This window comes from Staurois parvus, unplaced genomic scaffold (assembly GCF_062004578.1).
Source record: "Staurois parvus isolate SC_StPar_1 unplaced genomic scaffold, SC_StPar_1.0 ptg000596l, whole genome shotgun sequence".
Taxonomy (NCBI): Eukaryota; Metazoa; Chordata; class Amphibia; order Anura; family Ranidae; genus Staurois; species Staurois parvus.
This window is the reverse complement of record NW_028318392.1, coordinates 1,524,423-1,542,945: the sequence shown is the minus strand read 5'-3', so window position 1 is coordinate 1,542,945 and position 18,523 is coordinate 1,524,423. Positions and strand designations below refer to the sequence as shown.

General features: G+C 39.9%; 1 protein-coding gene across 2 annotated transcripts in view; it reads left to right on the top strand.

The window, feature by feature from the left end:
• The window catches only part of DOCK8 (dedicator of cytokinesis 8), a 195,378-nt gene that overhangs the window by 70,351 nt on the left and 106,504 nt on the right, over positions 1-18,523 (top strand). For both annotated transcript variants that reach the window (XM_089692587.1, XM_089692586.1), the window contains exons 13-14: positions 914-1,001; positions 4,810-4,972. In XM_089692587.1, the coding sequence (XP_089548713.1) occupies positions 914-1,001; positions 4,810-4,972 (251 nt within the window). The remainder of the gene's footprint in view (positions 1-913; positions 1,002-4,809; positions 4,973-18,523) is intronic.

The following is an 18,523-nucleotide window of genomic DNA, read 5'->3' as shown; positions in this document are numbered from 1 at the left end:
CGAGTTTTCAAATGGTCAGTCCGCCCCTGCTTATGACATTTCAGTAAAGTTCTGTAAAATAATTGTAAAGTGCGATGTGCCAGGATCTGTGCATTGGCACTGTGTCACATAGCACACACCAGTGGCTGTGATTTCAGCATGGCTTACTGGTGTATACAGGTCCTAAATGGATACTAGAGGCACAAATGTCTTGTTTATGTAAATGCTGTTAGACTGGATGCACCTAGGCACTGCTGAATGTCTAGTGTTTATTCAGCCATAGAAAAGCATTAAATGCTTTCAGATACATTTGGAAAACAGCTCCAAACACATCTGGGTGCATGTATTTTGACTCCCATATGTGTGAGGCCTAAATATTACAAACACAATATACTTTTAGAATTGATGCCACACGGTCATTGTTGACAGTGTAATGATGCCGTGGCGATGTGCCCAACAATGGTAAACTGTCTATAATGTTTTGGACAAATATTTCTAAATATACAAGTACACTTAGAGTTGCCAACCATTGCAGCTGTACCTTCTCTTCATGTCAGAAGAAGTACACTGTGGATAAGAGAGCTTGGAGAATATACTGGATTAGGTGTCTCAACGAGGTTGGAAAGAATGTGGGAAAACTACTGTCAGCATCATTGGCGTAATAGCTGCTGTGTCCTTCTCCATGGCTCTTTTATTTCTGTTTTCAGGGAGGGGTGTTATGAGAATCAAATAATTAAAAAAAACGCTACTAAACCACTTTTGCTAAACTCTGTGTAACAGATTCATATTTTTGAGACCATTAACAAAATAAATATAGACATATAAATGCTCTAACTATACCATATTGTGCTTTTCAATTGATCAGTGTTTTTTGTGTTAACCTTAAAATGCTAGTATATGGTTATAATGCTATTCCGTGGCTGTTTTGTATTAGGAAGGAGATAAACTAAGTGACGAAGACTTATTCAAGCACCTAGCGGATTACAAGAGATCACTGCAAAGGAGAACAAAATGTATACCAGGTAAGAATGTACAAAAAAGTACTGGCAACTGTGTGAGCTTTGAGTATTGTGGAAAAAGCAAATAATGGGTGTGTTGCCCACTCAGATGCTTGTTTTCCTTGGTTTTTACATATTAGTCACTCACACCATTTTCTTTCAGGTTTATAACAAACTGGGTAACATTATCTCTGATGATCTTTAATGTAAATAGTGTAGTTGAGAGATATAAGAAGGAAGTGGATGATTTTGTTTTATATTGTCAATCCAAAACTGAAATATTATTTGAGCACAGTTGACCTTTAAATTGCTAACAAAATCCTAATCCAGTTTAACCAGGATGAAACTAAACTAATATATTATAAATACTAGGCAGTGGTTAGAATTTGGGTGTTAATATGTGCAAGTATAGACCTCCAGTAAGAATTTGGCATTGCATTTGCACCTTCCCACTTTATGTGCCTCATGATCAACCATGATATACAGCCTTAAAGCAATATTAAACCCAAAAACCCAAAAGAACTAATCATCCGGCCAGTAACACACTTCTTGCCTAAGGGTGTCTCCACTATGGATGGAGGAGCAAGGGAGACAGCTATGAAGAGCAGCATTGTCAGTCTGAAGGAAGAGTCAGAGACGTCCCTAGGGTTGGTGTCACACGGTGCGGTAACATGTGGCGTCACCCCTCCAAAGAGGAGGGAGCGGTGCCGGTGTAGTGGTAAAATGAGTATCCCGACCCGTGAAGATATGTATCCCCTGAAGCAACTGTGCATGTGCCGGTTTCAGGCCGCAGAAGCCGATCTACGACTTTAGCACAGAGCTGCCACAGTTAACCGCTTGCAGGCTGCAAACCGCTGAAGCGGATCCCGTGGATCACTATGGGTTGCAAGATCAGTTAACCCCGTAACCGGCACATGCGCAGTTGCTTCAGGGGATACTTATCTTCACGGGTACGGGATACTCATTTTGCCGCTACGGGGGGGCAGCTGTCACTGTGTCGGGAATCCGGGATCACCCCAATAACTGGCCAGGACCTACACAGAGCCCAGAAGCTCTGCTGGCATCCTGCTCCTACACCCCCTGTGATGGTGTCACCCAGTGCGACCAGCACCCCCATAGGGACGCCACTGGGAAGAGTAAACGCTAGATATACTAGTAGATTTAGATAGACTTGAAAGACATATAAAAGTTGAACTCCAGCTAACACTTTGTGTAAGCAATTACAGCAAAAATGTTTTTCTTCCTTTTTGATAAAAGTTTGTAAACACCCCTGTCAGTGTTAAATGGTTTGTCTCAATCTTCTTACTGGCACTTTTGCTGGACAGCTTGGTCTGTTAAAAGAAGTTGAAAAATAACAGACTTAGTGGCCGGATCACCAGGTGAGAATAAAGGGATAACTGCCTAAAAAAAAAAATATATGATGGCTGTGATGCAATTGAAAAGCAAAATCCAACATTAATATAATTTTAACGCCAATAATTGCAGTATGTATAGTAGTCAGATTAAGGCCTGTGTTGACAGGCTTTGGGCTTGAGTCCATGAACAAATGCAGCAAGCTTTGACATGAGTTTGTGAGCCTTCTGAGATCACTCAAAATATACTGTCAGGTGCATTTGATCTGAAGTTTTCTTCTTACTTGTTTTTCACCTGCTTTTGCACTCATGTTGACTTGTAACACCCTGTTTACATCAAGCCCGACTTTAAAATCGTGTGATTTACAATGAAGTTGCACGATTTCAAAGTTGGGTGAGATGCCGATTTCAGATGCGATTTGCAAGACATCTGACAGAGATGTCTATGCAAATTGCACCAAAAGTAGTGCATGTACTACTGTAGAAATTTGTGCGGCCAGTGATGTATTTAGTTTTTGTGCTACCCTAGAGAACACAAAAATTGCCCCCCCCGCAGAGAGAGACTGACATTGACCAACAACACCCCAGCTCCCCACCCGAGAGAGCCTTCCATTACCACTGCCCCCCATACACCAGCCACCATCCCCCATGGTGAGAGAGAGAAAGACACTCACCTTCAGAGCTCTGGACATCCCCAAATGACAGTCAGGTTGTGCATACACCATCATGATACGCTCAACCTCTCTCTTGGAACCCACCAGGTCCCCATGACATGTGTGTCCCTTCTTCCATCCCTTATTCCAAGGGGCAGTGCTGCCCCCCCCCCCCCCCGAAAAAATGCCACCCTAGGCAAATGCCTTGTTTGCCTTGTGGTAAATACACCCATGGGTGCGGCTCCGACCAAGTCGGAAACCACACCGATATGACCGCTCTAATTGCAGACAGTATGGTGCAACTTGGCATGCAATTTGCAAGTCACATAGCATGCAAATCGCATGCCAAGTCGCACCCAATGTAACTGGGGTGCTAGGGTAGCGAAGCAGTTCTGATGCAAATAAGAACCCTTAAAGTGGAATACCCTTGTAAACAACAGCGTAATCTAGACATTCAGCAGTCCTACTCTGCTTCACTGACATTGGTTTGCCTGTGTAGCCGAGCGTAGCTGCTCACAGGCACTTCCTGGTATCGTTGTCAGTGTCTGCGCAATCAGCACAGCTCCATCCCACTAGGCCCCACCTTGTCCCCACGTTTCATCTTTCCAGATAAAGCTCTGTCTGGGTGGAAAATTGTTGGCCAAACAGAGACTGCATCTAATCAGATATTCTGGGTATTCTGATAGCTGGCAACTGTGGAAAGATAGATTCTTATGGTATATGGCCAACGTAACCAAAAATCTTTTTATAAACATTACCAAAGCTGTATGTTTGTGCATTTGGATGACAGATGAGGGTGCACTGTAGACACTTGGGTGTTTATTTACTAAAGCTGGAGAGTGCAAAATCAGGCTCACTTCTGCATAGAAAGCAATCAGCTTCCAGGTTTTATTGCCAAAGCTTAATTGAACAAGCTGAGGTTAGAAGCTGATTGGTTTCTATGCAATGAGCCAGATTTTGCACTCTCCAGCTTTAGTAAATAAACCCCTTGCTGTCTTCAGAAAATAACACTGAATGGCCTGGTAAATCTATCCTAGCCAGACAAATTTGCCCTAATCCAGCTTGTCGAGAGTCGGCCAGGGTCATAGAGTGGACTACCAACAAAATTCTTTCATGTCACTGTACATAAGCATTTCAAGTGAACGTTCTGTAATGTCTGTAGACACCTTAGTACAGGGGTCTCCAAACTGCGGCCCGGGGACCAGTTGCAGCCCTTTGCTTGCCTTTATCCAGCCCTTGAGGCACTATTCCTCTCACTGATACTAACAATGGGGCACTATTTCCCCCACTGACACCAATGATGGAGCACTATTCCTCTCACTGACACTAACATTGCGGCACTGTTTCCTCCACTGACACCAATGATGGAGCACTATTCCTCTCACTGACACTAACATTGCGGCACTGTTTCCTCCACTGACACCAATGATGGAGCACTATTCCTCTCACTGACACTAACATTGCGGCACTGTTTCCTCCACTGACACCAATGATAAGGGACTATTCCTCCCCCTACTACTAAAGGTTGGTCATTGTTTACTCCCACTGATGCCAGGACATTTTCTACTCTCACTGGCCACACTTCGGCCCCCCTGAAATCTGAAGAACAGTAAACCAGCCCATTGTTTGCAAAGTTTGGAGACCCCTGCATTAATAGGTAGCCCGTGACTGGACAAATTCTGGGCCAGGCCGGCATCTGTGTATAGTCCTTATAGTTATCTGTAGAGCATATGCAGTAATGGGAATAAATCTGTTTCAATATAATTGCATATAGTGGTTGTTCTCTTTCTGCAATTAGAACTGATCATCAAACTTTTTTTAAATAAGGGTTGCTAAAACTTGAGATTTCCCCTGTGTGCGATGGGATGAGTGGTTGTCTAACTCCTGAGCTGCTTCCAGTGAAGCCCTTTCCAGAAGGTCGAACTCGTCTAATGAAAGAGATTCTTGAGTTTCCGATGAAGGAAGTTTATGTTCCACACACCACCTACAGGTATGAATAAGACTTACCAGAAGCATGCATTTGTCATATGTTGTCTTTGATTGTATCTGGACAGGAAGTAGCAGAAGACGTGTTAGTAATTCATTTTAGTAATAATGAAAAAGTGGAGAATATAAGTCTAAGGGAAATAAAGTTTGAATATACTGTAAATCATAGACTTGAGGATGAGCTGCATAATGGTTTGGAAGCTATGGGAGAACAAGGAACTGCAGGATGGTATATGGTTCCTCCACTACAAGAAGATTTTGTAGGAATATTATTATTATACAGGATTTATATAGCGCCAACAGTTTGCTCAGCGCTTTACAAAATAAAGGGAGACAATACAGCAACAATATTAAACAATCTCTAAATATCACCCAAACCGTACTCTCCGCTCCTCGGAAGACCTCCTGCTCTCTAGCTCCCTTGTCTCCTTCTACCATGCTAATCTCCAGGACTTTTCCAGAGCTTCCCCCATTCTCTGGAACTCTCTACCCCAATTTATCAGACTATCGCCTACTCTGCTCACTTTTAGGCGATCTCTGAAAACCTATCTCTTCAGGGAAGCCTATCCTGCCGTCAGCTAATAATGGAATCTTCTACTCTTCCTACCAGTACATCCCCCACAGTTACTACTTTTGTACCACTAGCCCCTCCCTCCTAGATTGTAAGCTCCAAGGAGCAGGGCCCTCCTTTCCCTCTTGTATTGAACTGTATTGTTGCTGTATTGTCTCCCGTTCTATTGTAAAGCGCTGAGCAAACTGTTGGTGCTATATAAATCCTGTATAATATAATAATACAGTTCAATACAAGAGGGTTAGGAGATCAATTCATTGCTTTCTGTAAAATTATTTATTGTCCAATACAGTTTCCATTATGCTTTGCTTATTCCTCACACTATGCCTTATCCACTGCATTACAGTACATACGTATATGTAAAACTATAATAAGATTTATTTAATACACACCTTGCACTGTACATTAGGCAGAACTTTATGTACCACTCTATATGATGTTACACTATATAGATTACTGTATACATTAGAAAATGCACTGTATGCTGGACAATAATGTACAAATATACATTTAATATTTTCTGCTAAGTGATACATGCAAGAGTTGTATAAAACAGAGACATAATGATGATCGATCGACTATGCACAAGGAAGACATAGTAATTTGTTCTTAAATAAAATTACTATCATCTGCCTAGGGCAGGTTAACAGTGTGTTTAGCTAGAATTATCAACTCTATAACACATTTGCCATCTACTGTAATAGGTTTATGATATTATGTTGTGCATAGCGCACATTGAAAGACACCACAGCCCTATAGTTCACCCTGATGCCTTTCATCCAAGTGAGCTTTCCTTGTAATATCTAAATAACTGCTTGTCTTTGACTAACATAATTATGAACTAGAGAATTCAAGATGTTGGAATTGGTTCTGTTTCAGACATGACCTCTGTGAAGCTTAAAGCCCGATTACAGGAAAAGTAAAAATTCTCCCTTACAGTGGACCTGCCTCTGCATTGCAAGGGTTAAATGTTCTTCTATATACAGGAGACAGAAAAGCAGTTTTACATATCCAATCCCCTGCTTCTCTGGCAGATGCCCCCTTCCATTCATGCTCCGGTATTGAACTGTCCCTTGACATCCTTACATCCAATGCAGGGCTATGGACCCTACATTGGTCTTGGTGACATCAAAAGGCATCTGACTGTCAGATAACAGGGGAGAAGTGGCTGCAGTGACTAGTCTTGCAGCATAGAGGAGCTTGCAGGAGCACATGATCAGGTAAGTAAAAGTGCTTTTCTTGGCCCACTAGAAATAAATGAGCTTTTACCCTTGCACTCACAGCTCCACTGCAGGGGGTATTTTTACTTTCCCTGGAGTTCAGCTTTAAAACTAAAGGCAAACATTTTTAGAACCTCTATAAGAATTTTAATGCTGCCTGCCCCCCCCCCCCCCCCAGGTAGAGTCTCTCTAATTGTCCTGATAACCAGTGATACCTGGAATGACAGTAAATCTGAAATTGTGAGTTGCCACCACAACAGGAATATAAGGGACATCTTCTAGAGCAGTGGTTCTCAACCTTCCTAATGCCGTGACCCTTTAATACAGTTCCTCATGTTGTGGTGACCCCCAACCATAAAATTATTTACCCAGTAATTATAATTCACGAGTGTCGTTTTACCTCCAATACTGCTGCTTTCAACACAGTAGCTGCTTTTAACAGAGTAGCTGCTTTCAACACAGCAGCTGCTTTCTACACAGTAGCTGCTCTTTACACATCGGAAATATGTGTTTTCTGATGGTCTTAGGGGACCCCTGTGAAAGGGTCGTTCGACCCCCAAAGGGGTCGCGACCCACAGGTTGAGAACCACTGTTCTAGAGGGACATTTGTTCCAGTGACATCTGTCTAAAAGGGGGTATCCCTCACATTAGAAAGGTATCCTGTAATTTTCTGCTGAGTCTACTGTACAGGACAGGAAGAGAAGGGGAATCTATCTAACGCAGATGAAAAAGAAAAAAGTAGCAGCAACAGTAACAGATTTTAAACTTCCCCTACGTTCTCCATAAAATTACTTTATATATACTTTAAAATATGTAATTACTTGTAAAATGTATAAAATAAAAAATTTATAAAATAAAACACATGGCAATACACACCTGATAGTATATGCATTTCCGTAGCTTTAGTCCTCATGCACACTGAACGTATTTACAGCTGCTGTTTTTGGCTTTTTGACGTTTTTTTCTACAGCCAGTAAACTCCCCAGCATGTTATCCTATGTGTCCATACACACATGGACTGTAATCAATGTTTTTTGGCAGGGACATTTTTTGCCTGGAAAAAAAACCCAGGACTAGTGGGTTTCTAGAGGAGTTTTTTAGCTGTAAAAATGTGGCAACACGTAGTAAATCACGGCAAACCAGCGTTTTTGGGCTTTTTTTGACTGAAAAAACCCCTCTAAAACACACGAAAAAACGCAAATGTGAAAAAACGCTAATACAAAAGTGCTAAAAAATGCTGAAAAACTCAAGTTTTTAACATGACTTTACACAGCCAACGTTACCAGCGTTATTAAAACACCCAGTGTGCATGGAGCCTTACACTGACACAGAGCTGTGTATTCAAGGTGGTGATCTAACAGCAGGATAAACAGGCTTTCATTTACTACCATTCCATTCATCTTGCTGTTAGAAGAACTGATACTGCCAGAGCTGTATTTAGACATCATGCATCTCTAGACACACCTGAATGATTATTATTATTGTTATTATTATACAGGATTTATATAGCGCCAACAGTTTGCTCAGCGTTTTACAATATAATGGGAGACCATACAGCAACAATACAGTTCAATACAAGAGGGTTAGGAGGTCCTTGGAGCTTACAATCTAAGAGGGAGGGGCTAGTGGTACAAAAGGTAATAACTGTGGGGGATGGACTGGTAGGAGTAGTAGAAGATTCCATTATTAGCCGAAGGTAGGATAGGCTTCCCTGAAGAGATAGGTTTTCAGAGATCGCCTAAAAGTGAGTATAGTCGGCGATAGTCTGATAAATTGGGGTACAGAGTTCCAGAGGATGGCGGAGGCTCTGGAGAAGTCCTGGAGACGAGCATGGGAGGAGGGGACAAGGGATCTAGAGAGTAGGAGGTTGTGTGAGGAGCGGATGATGTCCTTTGGTACATGCTCAGCCCCTTGTGTCATCCAGTAAATTTATTAAAAACTAATGTATGTGCAAATAGATGCTGTATGCTGCCTGCTTTATATTCATGGCTATTTTAAACTATACAGACCATCAGACTGGAGACAAAAGAGATCGTTTTATGTTTCTTGAACTACAGAGAATCTTCTGAACCCTCTCAGCCTCTCTTGCACACACTTCCTTTGCTGGATCAGAGGTGGCCAGGGGAATGTGGCCACCCGCTGCTCTAGGCATTGGCTTACAGTTGTTATTAGGGTAAATACAGCACTGATTAGTGTTCTAATTAATCCCACAGATATCAGCATTGTTAAATCTTTAAACGGGTAATAAACCCCAAAATAAACATGCATTATATTTTTTTTAAGATTTTTTTTCCTCATTTTTAATTGTTGATCTGGCCTGTAAGTCTGATATTTTTCAACTTCCTATAACAGACAGTAGAGCTTTTCTTCATTTATGTAAAACCTTTAATTCAAAAAGGAAGAAAACATTGCTATATTTGCTTTTGTTGGCGTTAGATGGAGTTCAATTTGTGATTCAAGTCTGTCTAAATCTGCTAGTCAAATACTACCTTCTCCCCAGAATGATAATGCTGCTGTTCAAAGGTCTCTCCTCTATCTACAATGGAGACCTAAGACAGGAAGTGTGTTCTTGGTCAGATCACTAAGGGAAATAAAGGGGGAAAAAAGGAGAATAAAAAAGTAAATCAATTCAGCTACCACATTCAATGAATGGTTAGCTGCAGTATACTGTATGCATGCATTCCCTGTATTAAAGTGTTACTAAACCCACAACAGTAAAATCAGTCTGTATATACAGATACATCGCTTTGGTTTAACAGTGTATTGTAGATAAGTAAATTAAATGTAACCGGTGTTTACAACAATTTGTTAAATAAACCCATAATAATTTAAATGTAAAGTGTTACTAAATCCACAACAGTAAAATCAGTCTGTATATGCAGTAAAGCATGCGTGTTATACTCACTGTGGAACTTAAGGGGTTAATCCTCTGCATTGTGTAAAAAGGCTGTTTGATCCTGTCTTCTCTGATCCTCCCCTTCATCCAGTGCCCCTCTCTTATTTCCTGATAAGACATATTACGTGGAGACACTCTGCACATCCTCAGTTTGGTGTGTATTGCTAGAGAGGGTTTTTTTTTTCTTGGCAGGGTGCATGTTATCAGCACAGGGCCAATCAGTCCAGATAGAGGTCAGGGATCCTGCATCCTCTTACAGCAGAATGAAAACTCCTCCTACAACCTTTAACATGTGCTCTGCTTGACACTGATAGAAGTCACAAGACTTCTATATACTGCTGATGAGAAAAGGTATTTAGCAGTTTATATTTACTAAAATAATTGCATTTCTATGTTCTGTGTACTGTGGGAGACCAGATATAGTGAATGCAGGGTCCTGGATTTAGTAACACTTTAAGGCAAAAAAACAGTTTTGCCACTGGCTCTCCTGCATCCATCACTCACCTGGCTCCTCTTGGAGCCCAGGACCAGCGTAAGCCAGTTCTGGATTTGATCCTATCTTCTCTGATCATCCCCTTCTTCTAATGTCTCCCTCCTATCTCCTGATAAGACATACCGTGTGGAGTCACTCTGCACATGCTCAGTTTGGTGTGTATTGCTAGAGAGGTTTTTTTTCTTGGGAGGGTGCATGTGATTAGCACAGGGCCAATCAGCACTGTCCTGACAGAGGTCAGGGGTCCTGTATCCTCTTACAGCAGAATGAAAACTCCTCATACACGCTTTAATATGTGCTCTGCTGGACACTGATGAAAATTCTTCCTACATGCTTTAACATGTGCTCTGCTGGACACTGATAGAAGTCACAAGACTACTATATTCTGCTGATGAGAAAAGGTATTTAGCAGTTTATATTTACTAAAATAATTGCATTTCCATGTTATGTGTACTGTTAAAGATTGGGTGTAGTGAATGCAGGGTCCTGGGTTTAGTAACACTTTAAGGCAAAAAAATGTTTTGCCACTGGCTCTCCTGCACCAATCACTCACCTGGCCCAGCGTAGGCCAGTTCTGGATAGGAAATTGTAGGAGGACAGTGAACATTTCTTAATAGTATCTCAGACAAATCAGCAGTGAATTGGGACAGGGTAAAAGGCTACAGCACATCAAGAAGTGCAGACTGAACCCCCCATGTCCAATTGTGCCAAGGATTCTTTTATTTAATCAAAGCAGAATGGACATCTATTGACTTTACATAAGACACGCTGAGGAAATGAAGCAGACAGAGTTGTACAATGCATATCTGTTTGGACAGTGAATCATGAGTATACGCTCTCACCACAAGCTGAAACTTAGAACAAAGAACCTGTGGTCAAATCTTTGAATGACAATTGCGCGGTCATGCAACACTGTACCCATATGACATTTTTATCATTTTATTCACACAGATACAGTTTTCTTTTGGTGATATTTAATCACCACTGAGTTTTTTATTTTTTGCTAAGTAAAACAAAAAAAAAACCTGAAACTTTTGAAAAAAACACACTTTTCTTTGTTTCTGTTATAACATTTTGCAAATAAATAACATTTCTTCATAAATTTAGGTCAAAATGTATCTGCTACATTTCTTTGGTGAAAATAATAATAATAATTGAATTTGTATTTTTTTCAAATGTTTCTATTTTTTTTATTTTCTATAGAATTTTTTCTTTTTTTTACTATTTTATTTTTCAGCACACTGTGACCAAAGCAATACAATGTTACCATAGTAACATTGAACTACTCTGGTCAAGTGATCAGGATTTTTTTTTTTAACACATTATGATTGCTAATACCAATGTATTTCATTGATATTTGCAGTCATTGTTACTGAATTAAACCGATTGCCTCTCGGGGGATCAGGAAGGAATTTTTTCCCCTGCAGGAGCAAAATGGATCATGCTTTGCTGGGTTTTTTTTACCTTCCTTTGGATCAACTGTGGGTGTAGGATTATAACTTTTTGTTTTGTTTTTCTTTATGGTTGAAATAGATGGACTTTTGTCTTTTTTCACCCAGACTAACTATATAACTATGTAACACAAGTATTTAGTTTTTCTAATATATTTTTGTAACAATTGTTAAAAAATAGATACAGTTCCTATATGTATTGACATTTCTTTTCATGTAGACCTGAAAAGTTAAGCCCTGTTCAGATTTCGCATCGCGGGAATGAGTGTTCCCGTTTGTGTTTCTGAAAGCGTGATTTACATGTGTTTCCACATGTCACACATATGGCAGCCCATTCACTTCAATGGGCTGCCCTATGTATGTTTGTCGTCCAAACGAAACTCCTTTTTGAGTGACAAGTTTAGCGCAATTTTTAAAAGTGTGTTTTCCTGCAATTGCTGTGTGATACTGTTGCTCGACAGTTGTGGCAGAATCACACCATGTTGCATGTTTTGCCACCCTGCATTCACTATATCCGGTCTCCCACAGTGCACACAACATGGAAGTACAATTATTTTTGTAAATATTAACTGCTAAATACCTTTTCTCATCAGACGTTAGAGCAGTCTTGTGACTTCTATCAGTGTCCAGCTCAACACTAGCTAAAGCTTGTAGGAGGAGTTTTCTTTCTGCTCTAGGAGGATGCAAAACCCCTGACCTCTGTCTGACTAGTGCTGATTGGGCCTCTGCTGATCACATGCACTCTCCCAATAAAAAAAAAATCCTCTCTAGCAATACACACTAAACTGAGCATGTGCATGCCTACAGCTCAGTCTGGAGATAAGAGGTGGATGCTTGAAAAAGGGGAGGAACAGAGAAAAAAGGATCAAACTGCCTTATTACACAATGCAGAGGATTAACCCCTTATGTTCCACATCGAGTATAACAAGCATGCTTTACTGCATATACAGACAGATTTTACTGTTGTGGAATTAGTAACAGTTTAAATTCAAATTATTATGGGTTTATTTAACTTTATTTTTAAAGCGGAGTTCCACTCACGCTGTCAAAAAATAAAAGTCAGCAGCTACAAAAACTGTAGCTGCTGACTTTTAAAAAACAGCCACGTACCTGTCCCTCGGTCTCGTGGTGTATCCCCTGCAGTCCGTTTCACCGGCATCCTGTATTTCAGGAGGCCGGCATCTTCAGTGTGGGCACCGCCCTGTGATAGCTTGCGGCTGCACAGCCGGGTACCCAGTGCGCATGCGTGAGTAGCACTGCGCTTCGTGAATGGTCCTGTAGTCTTCTGGGACATGTCACGTGTCTCAAAAGACTTTGGAGAGGGAGAGAGGACACCTTCCGTTTCCGATCGCCTAGGCAATCAAACCGGAAGTGGGAGCGGGTACATGTCAAATTTGGGTACTCGCTCCCCCCTGCCCCCCAAAGGTGCCAATCCTTAATGGGTAGTGGGGGATCAGTCCTTTAAGCGGAATGCACAGAGCAATGTTGATGGGCAAAGTGCATTAACCCATAGAGGCCAATCAGATATTACAGTTCATCAGTTAAATACAGTTGGAACAATAAATAATATTGTTGTAAATTACTGCACTTTGCCTTTAAATAAACATTATAAACAGAACAAAATAAAGTGAAAAGCAAAGAAAGATATATTTCTGACATTCATTTGTCATAAAATGTTGTAACTTGCAGCACCATAGGATAATTGCACTTCCGAAACTCTCACATTAAATTTCCCCATGAAATAAATCTTTAAGACACAGAGGAGGAGATGGAATGTGTTCTGCAACCAGAGGTCACAATAAATATGTCCTGACTGGGGAACAATTAATCTTTCTAAACCAAAAGTAATTCTTTCTCTCTATTATTGTTTATTGTTATGTTCTGCTATGCTTTGTCTGCATGAAAGTGGCCTGTTTAATGGGAACTAGATGTATGGAAGAGCAAGATAAAAATGTGCACTCAGCTTTCTGAACTTCACCCTACTTGGCACATAGTCTTAATCTACAACACAACTGGCTTGGTGCTTACAGGGGATTTATGTTACAATTGTAGCAGAGCATTACATGCTCAGGATAAAGAATGAATTACACCAGTTTTCACACTAAATCATTTTTCTTTCTACAATAAATATATTTAAGGGAATTCTACCAGCACAGCATATATGTTCATGTTATAACATCAACATTGCAATACCAATACAAAACAATAATTATATTTGACAATCCAATATCATCTCACTTGAAAAGTCTCCTTTCATGTTGTGAGTTCTGCCTGCCTGTTGGCTATCTCTTTCCATAACTTCCTGGATTCCCTGCATGCTTTGCAGCTTCTCCTCTGCTGTCTATTATTTATTATTATTATTATACAGGAATTATGTAGCGTCAACAGTTAGCTCAGCACTTTACAACAGTTACTCTTAGTTTCTAAGGACTACATATCCCATGGTACCTTGCTGCCTTCAAGCAGTGTTTCCTGTACTGACTCTGCCTCCGGAAACTCCTCTTCTCAGCAACTCTGTAGATCAGAAAGCAGGTTCTATGAAATGTGTGTCACAGAATTCAAGGAAGTAAATAAGTGTGGATCTTCACAGTAAGTTTACATACTTCAAGGTCATGTAGGTTAACATGAATAGGCTAGAAATAATTGAAATACAATGTGGAAATGAATACATGGTTTTAAGGTTTGACCATTGATAACATTTAAAGAATAACTTCACTTTTGTTGAGAAAAACCATTCCCCTCTGAGTGATCAATGTATATTGCAAGGATTTTAACAAATTTTGTTATTCTGAAGAAACAGAAAAAATGACGGCAGAAGAGAGGTCCATTGAGTCTGCCAGTTTTTTGTTTGTTTTTTTTTAGGTTTTTTCATTACATTTTTGTCTGAGTATAGATCTAAATTTGTCCCAAGCATGCTTGAAACCATTTACTGTTGACTGACTCACTACCTCTGCTGGAAGTTTATTCCAAGCATCAGCTACCCTTTCAGTACAATAATACTAAGATTAACAATAAATAGTGCTACATGCAGTCCAATATCAATCTGGACATACTGTTTCTGTGCCACCAAATCTTCCCAAAGTGCTTCACCTCCCATGTCACCGCAATGCACTCACCAAAGATCCATGACCCTCTTATTTAAAAGAAAAGGTCATAAAGCGCTATTTGCCCCAGATGCTCTCCAACTTCTGTTCCTGACTTTTCCTCCAATCATCACTTGTCCTGTGTACCCAATGTCTCTCCATCAATGCCGTGGTTCAGGAAGTGGAACGGCGGTGCACAGACGCTGAGTGTATTGGTGCCGAGATTTTAGGCACCACACTTTGTAAGTGTAAAATTTTTAATACTTTTTATTGCTAAGTCTTAATTAAATACTGCACATTGAGACTCTGTCTCTGTGGTCCTTGAGTGACAGCAATGGAAAGACATCGGGTACACAGGACAAGTGGTGATTGGAGGAAGAGTGAGGACCAGCAGGTGGAGAGCATCTGTGCAAACAGCGCTTTATGACCTTTTCTATTAAATCAGAGGGTCATGAATCTTTGGTGAGTGCGTTGTGGTGACACAGGAGATGAAGCACTTTGGGAAGATTTGGTGGCACAGAAACAGTATTACCATATTGTGTTGGACTGCATGTAGCACTATTTATTGTTTATGTTATTTTGGTTCATGGCATTTGGATACTGAGTGCGGGGAGTCTATGGGGATTGTAAGCGCCCACTTATATTTTCACTTTCCCAACTAGGAGCACCACCAGGTGCTCTTAAAGGGGCAGCTACAAAAATAATTTTCAACGCACCTGCTGTTAAAGAGGCAGCTACAAAAATATTGCAACACACCTCTATTGTGCAGGTGTACATAAGGTTTCACTATATTTGTATTTCACTTTTGGTAATATATGAATGGTATTATGGTTCTGTGCATGCAGTAATTTAGCTTGGAGGAAAGGCACTATATCTCTTTTATTTGTTTTTTATATTTATTTGGTTTTATTTAGTTCATGGTATTTGGAGAGTGTAAGAGCCCACTTATAGTTTTACTTTCAATACTAACATTAGTTTTGAACTTTCCTCCAGTTAGTTTGAGGTCATGTCCCCATGTTCTTGATTTTGTTTTTTTCGTGTTGAAAATAATGCCCTCCTAAACCTTATTCACCTCCTTGATGTATTTAAAGGTTTCAATCATGTCTCCGCTTTCCCTTCTTTTCTCCAAATTGTACATATTAAGTTCCCGAAGTCACTTTTGATAAGTTTATCTCCCAGACCTTTCACCATTTTTGTTATCCGTCTCTGGACTTGTTTTATCTTATCAATATCTTTTTTATAAGTGAGGTTTCCAGAAGTTTACACTGTATTCTAAATGAGATCTCACTAAAGATCTATATAGGGGAATCAGGACTTGCTCTTTCCTCCTGCTGGTGATCCCTCCAGTGATGCATCCTAGAATTCTATTCACTTTCCTCACTGTCTGGTCACACTATTAATTTTTCAATCATCTGAAATAAGTACCTCCAAATCCTTTTCCTCTGCAGTGCTGGCCAACACTTTACCCCCAATGCTGCACTCTCTCAAGGGATTCTTTTTCCCTAGATGCATTATTTTACATTTAGAAACATTGAACTGCTGTTTCCACTTCTTTCACCAATCTCCCAGCAATGCCAAATCATGTTCAATGTTACAGACAACTCCAGGGATATCAACCCTATTACATACCTTTGTATCATCAGCAAAAATACATACCTTATCCAACAACCCTTTATTAAAATCACTTTCATATAGATTAAATAGAACAGGACCTAGTAGAGAGCCTTGTGGTACACCGCTAGTGACTGGTCTCCAAATGAACTCCATTAACAACCACATTCTGGTATCCATCCTTTAGCCAACTACATATCCACTGAACCACACAATGGTTAAGTTCTAGCTTGTACAACTTTTGTATTAGTTCATTATGTGGAACTGTATTAAATGTCTTGCTAAAATCAAGCTATGCTATGTCCACAGCACCACCTTGGTCCAACACATCGATAATATGGTAAAAAAAATCAGTTTATTCTGACATGATTATCCCTCAGTAAAACCATGCTGCTTTGGGTTCAGCAAGTTGTGTATTTCTAAGTGATCAATGATCCTTCTTTTCAGAAGTACTTCCATTAACTTGACCACAACTGATGTTAAACTCGGTGGCCTGTAATTGGCAGCTTTTACCTTGCTGCCCTTCTTGTGGATAGGTACAATATTAGCTGTTCACCAGTCATGGGGAACTTCTCCTTTTTGAAGAGATTGATTAAAAAGATTGTCAACAACTATACCTTGAAATTCTCTTAGGATTCTGAGATGAATATCATCAGGGCCCATTGCTTTAATAAGCTTTAACCGAGCCAGTTCCTCTGCTACCTTTGTCTTCAGAAATCCTAAAAATGAACTGTCATTACTAGAACCAATATGATTCCCCATCTTGTTATTGCTAGAGCAATTTATATCTGAGAAGACTGAACAGAAGTAATTGTTTAAATGGTTTGCTACATCCAGGTCTCCCTGAACATAAGTGTTGTACCCAGTTTTCATTTTAGTGAACCCATTGTATTTTTTCTTTCTACCTCCAATGTAACTAAAAAAGGTTTTATCTCCTTTCTTAATAGAATTAGCAATTTCCTCTTCTTTCTGTGCTTTGGCAGCACTGATAATGTGTTAGGCCTCCTTTTGTATATTTTTATACTCTTCTCTGTCAACTACACCTCCTGTTTACTTGAATCTTCTATATGCTGATTATTTTTCTCCTTTACTATCCTACTTGCTGCTTTAGTAAACCATGTTGTTTTTTTCTACCGTGTATTCTTGCTAACTTGCCTGACATAATCTGGTTGCCTCTAGGATGGAAGGCTTTAACAGTGCCCACTGATTAATAACTCCTGTCATTTTACTCCAACCTTTCAATTAATTTTTTAGAAATGTACCCATTTCAGCAAAATTTGTCCTTTTGAAATCTAAAACTTTTGTTTTTGTATATGATTTTTCAGTTCTTGTTTTAATATCAAGCCAAAGACATTTGTAATCGCTAGAATCAAAATTTTCTCCCACCTCAACATCAGACAGTCGATTCTCATGTGTCAGTACTAGGTCTAGAATATGGTCAGCTTGGGTTGGGCTGTTTGTTTATTTGTGTCCATGATCCGCATGAATCTGTACAGGAGTGGTTTCATAATTATCAATCAGCTGCTGCACCTGCAAGGCTCTAATGAGGAGAGTTGCAGGGTTTGCATCCCTTTAGACTCAATCCCTTTGGGACTATCTCACCAAAATTGACTTTTTTGTTGCAGGGGATAGCAAAAATATGATTTTTATCTTAGTGCAGACTTCTGGGAAAATCAGTGATCCAATCACACAAGCAGGAAATTATATTTCTGGGGGGTGTTCTGAACATCATCTGTGTACAGAATGTCTCCAGTTTGCCATATTGCATTGCATTATACAGAAAATGGTAGCGCTGCTGTTGGATTGAAAAGGAAAGCTATTTTTTAATAGTGTTCATTATGACTTGTGCCGCAGTTGTATACTCTATATTATTTTTTTTGTATTTGCTGGTCATACAATAAGGTAATCTTTTTTGGATATAAGTTTACATCCTGATATATCCTGTGACAATCATAAATATTGTTAAAAACCCCAGAGTAGCTTTACTTAACAAACCTATTGAAGAGGTAGCCAGACACTCCCAAACCTTGATCCATCTCATGTTCGTAGCGGACAAAATAGCTGTTGCAATTGTGTGGAAGAGGCTAGTAGTGGACCTTGCAGTGATGAAAGGGAAACTTACATTGATAATGATTAATGAAAAGATGGCTAGCATCTTGCCAGACACTTCCTCACACAACCCATGGATACAATACCTTAATTCTCCAACTTTATCACAATGGCGACTGGG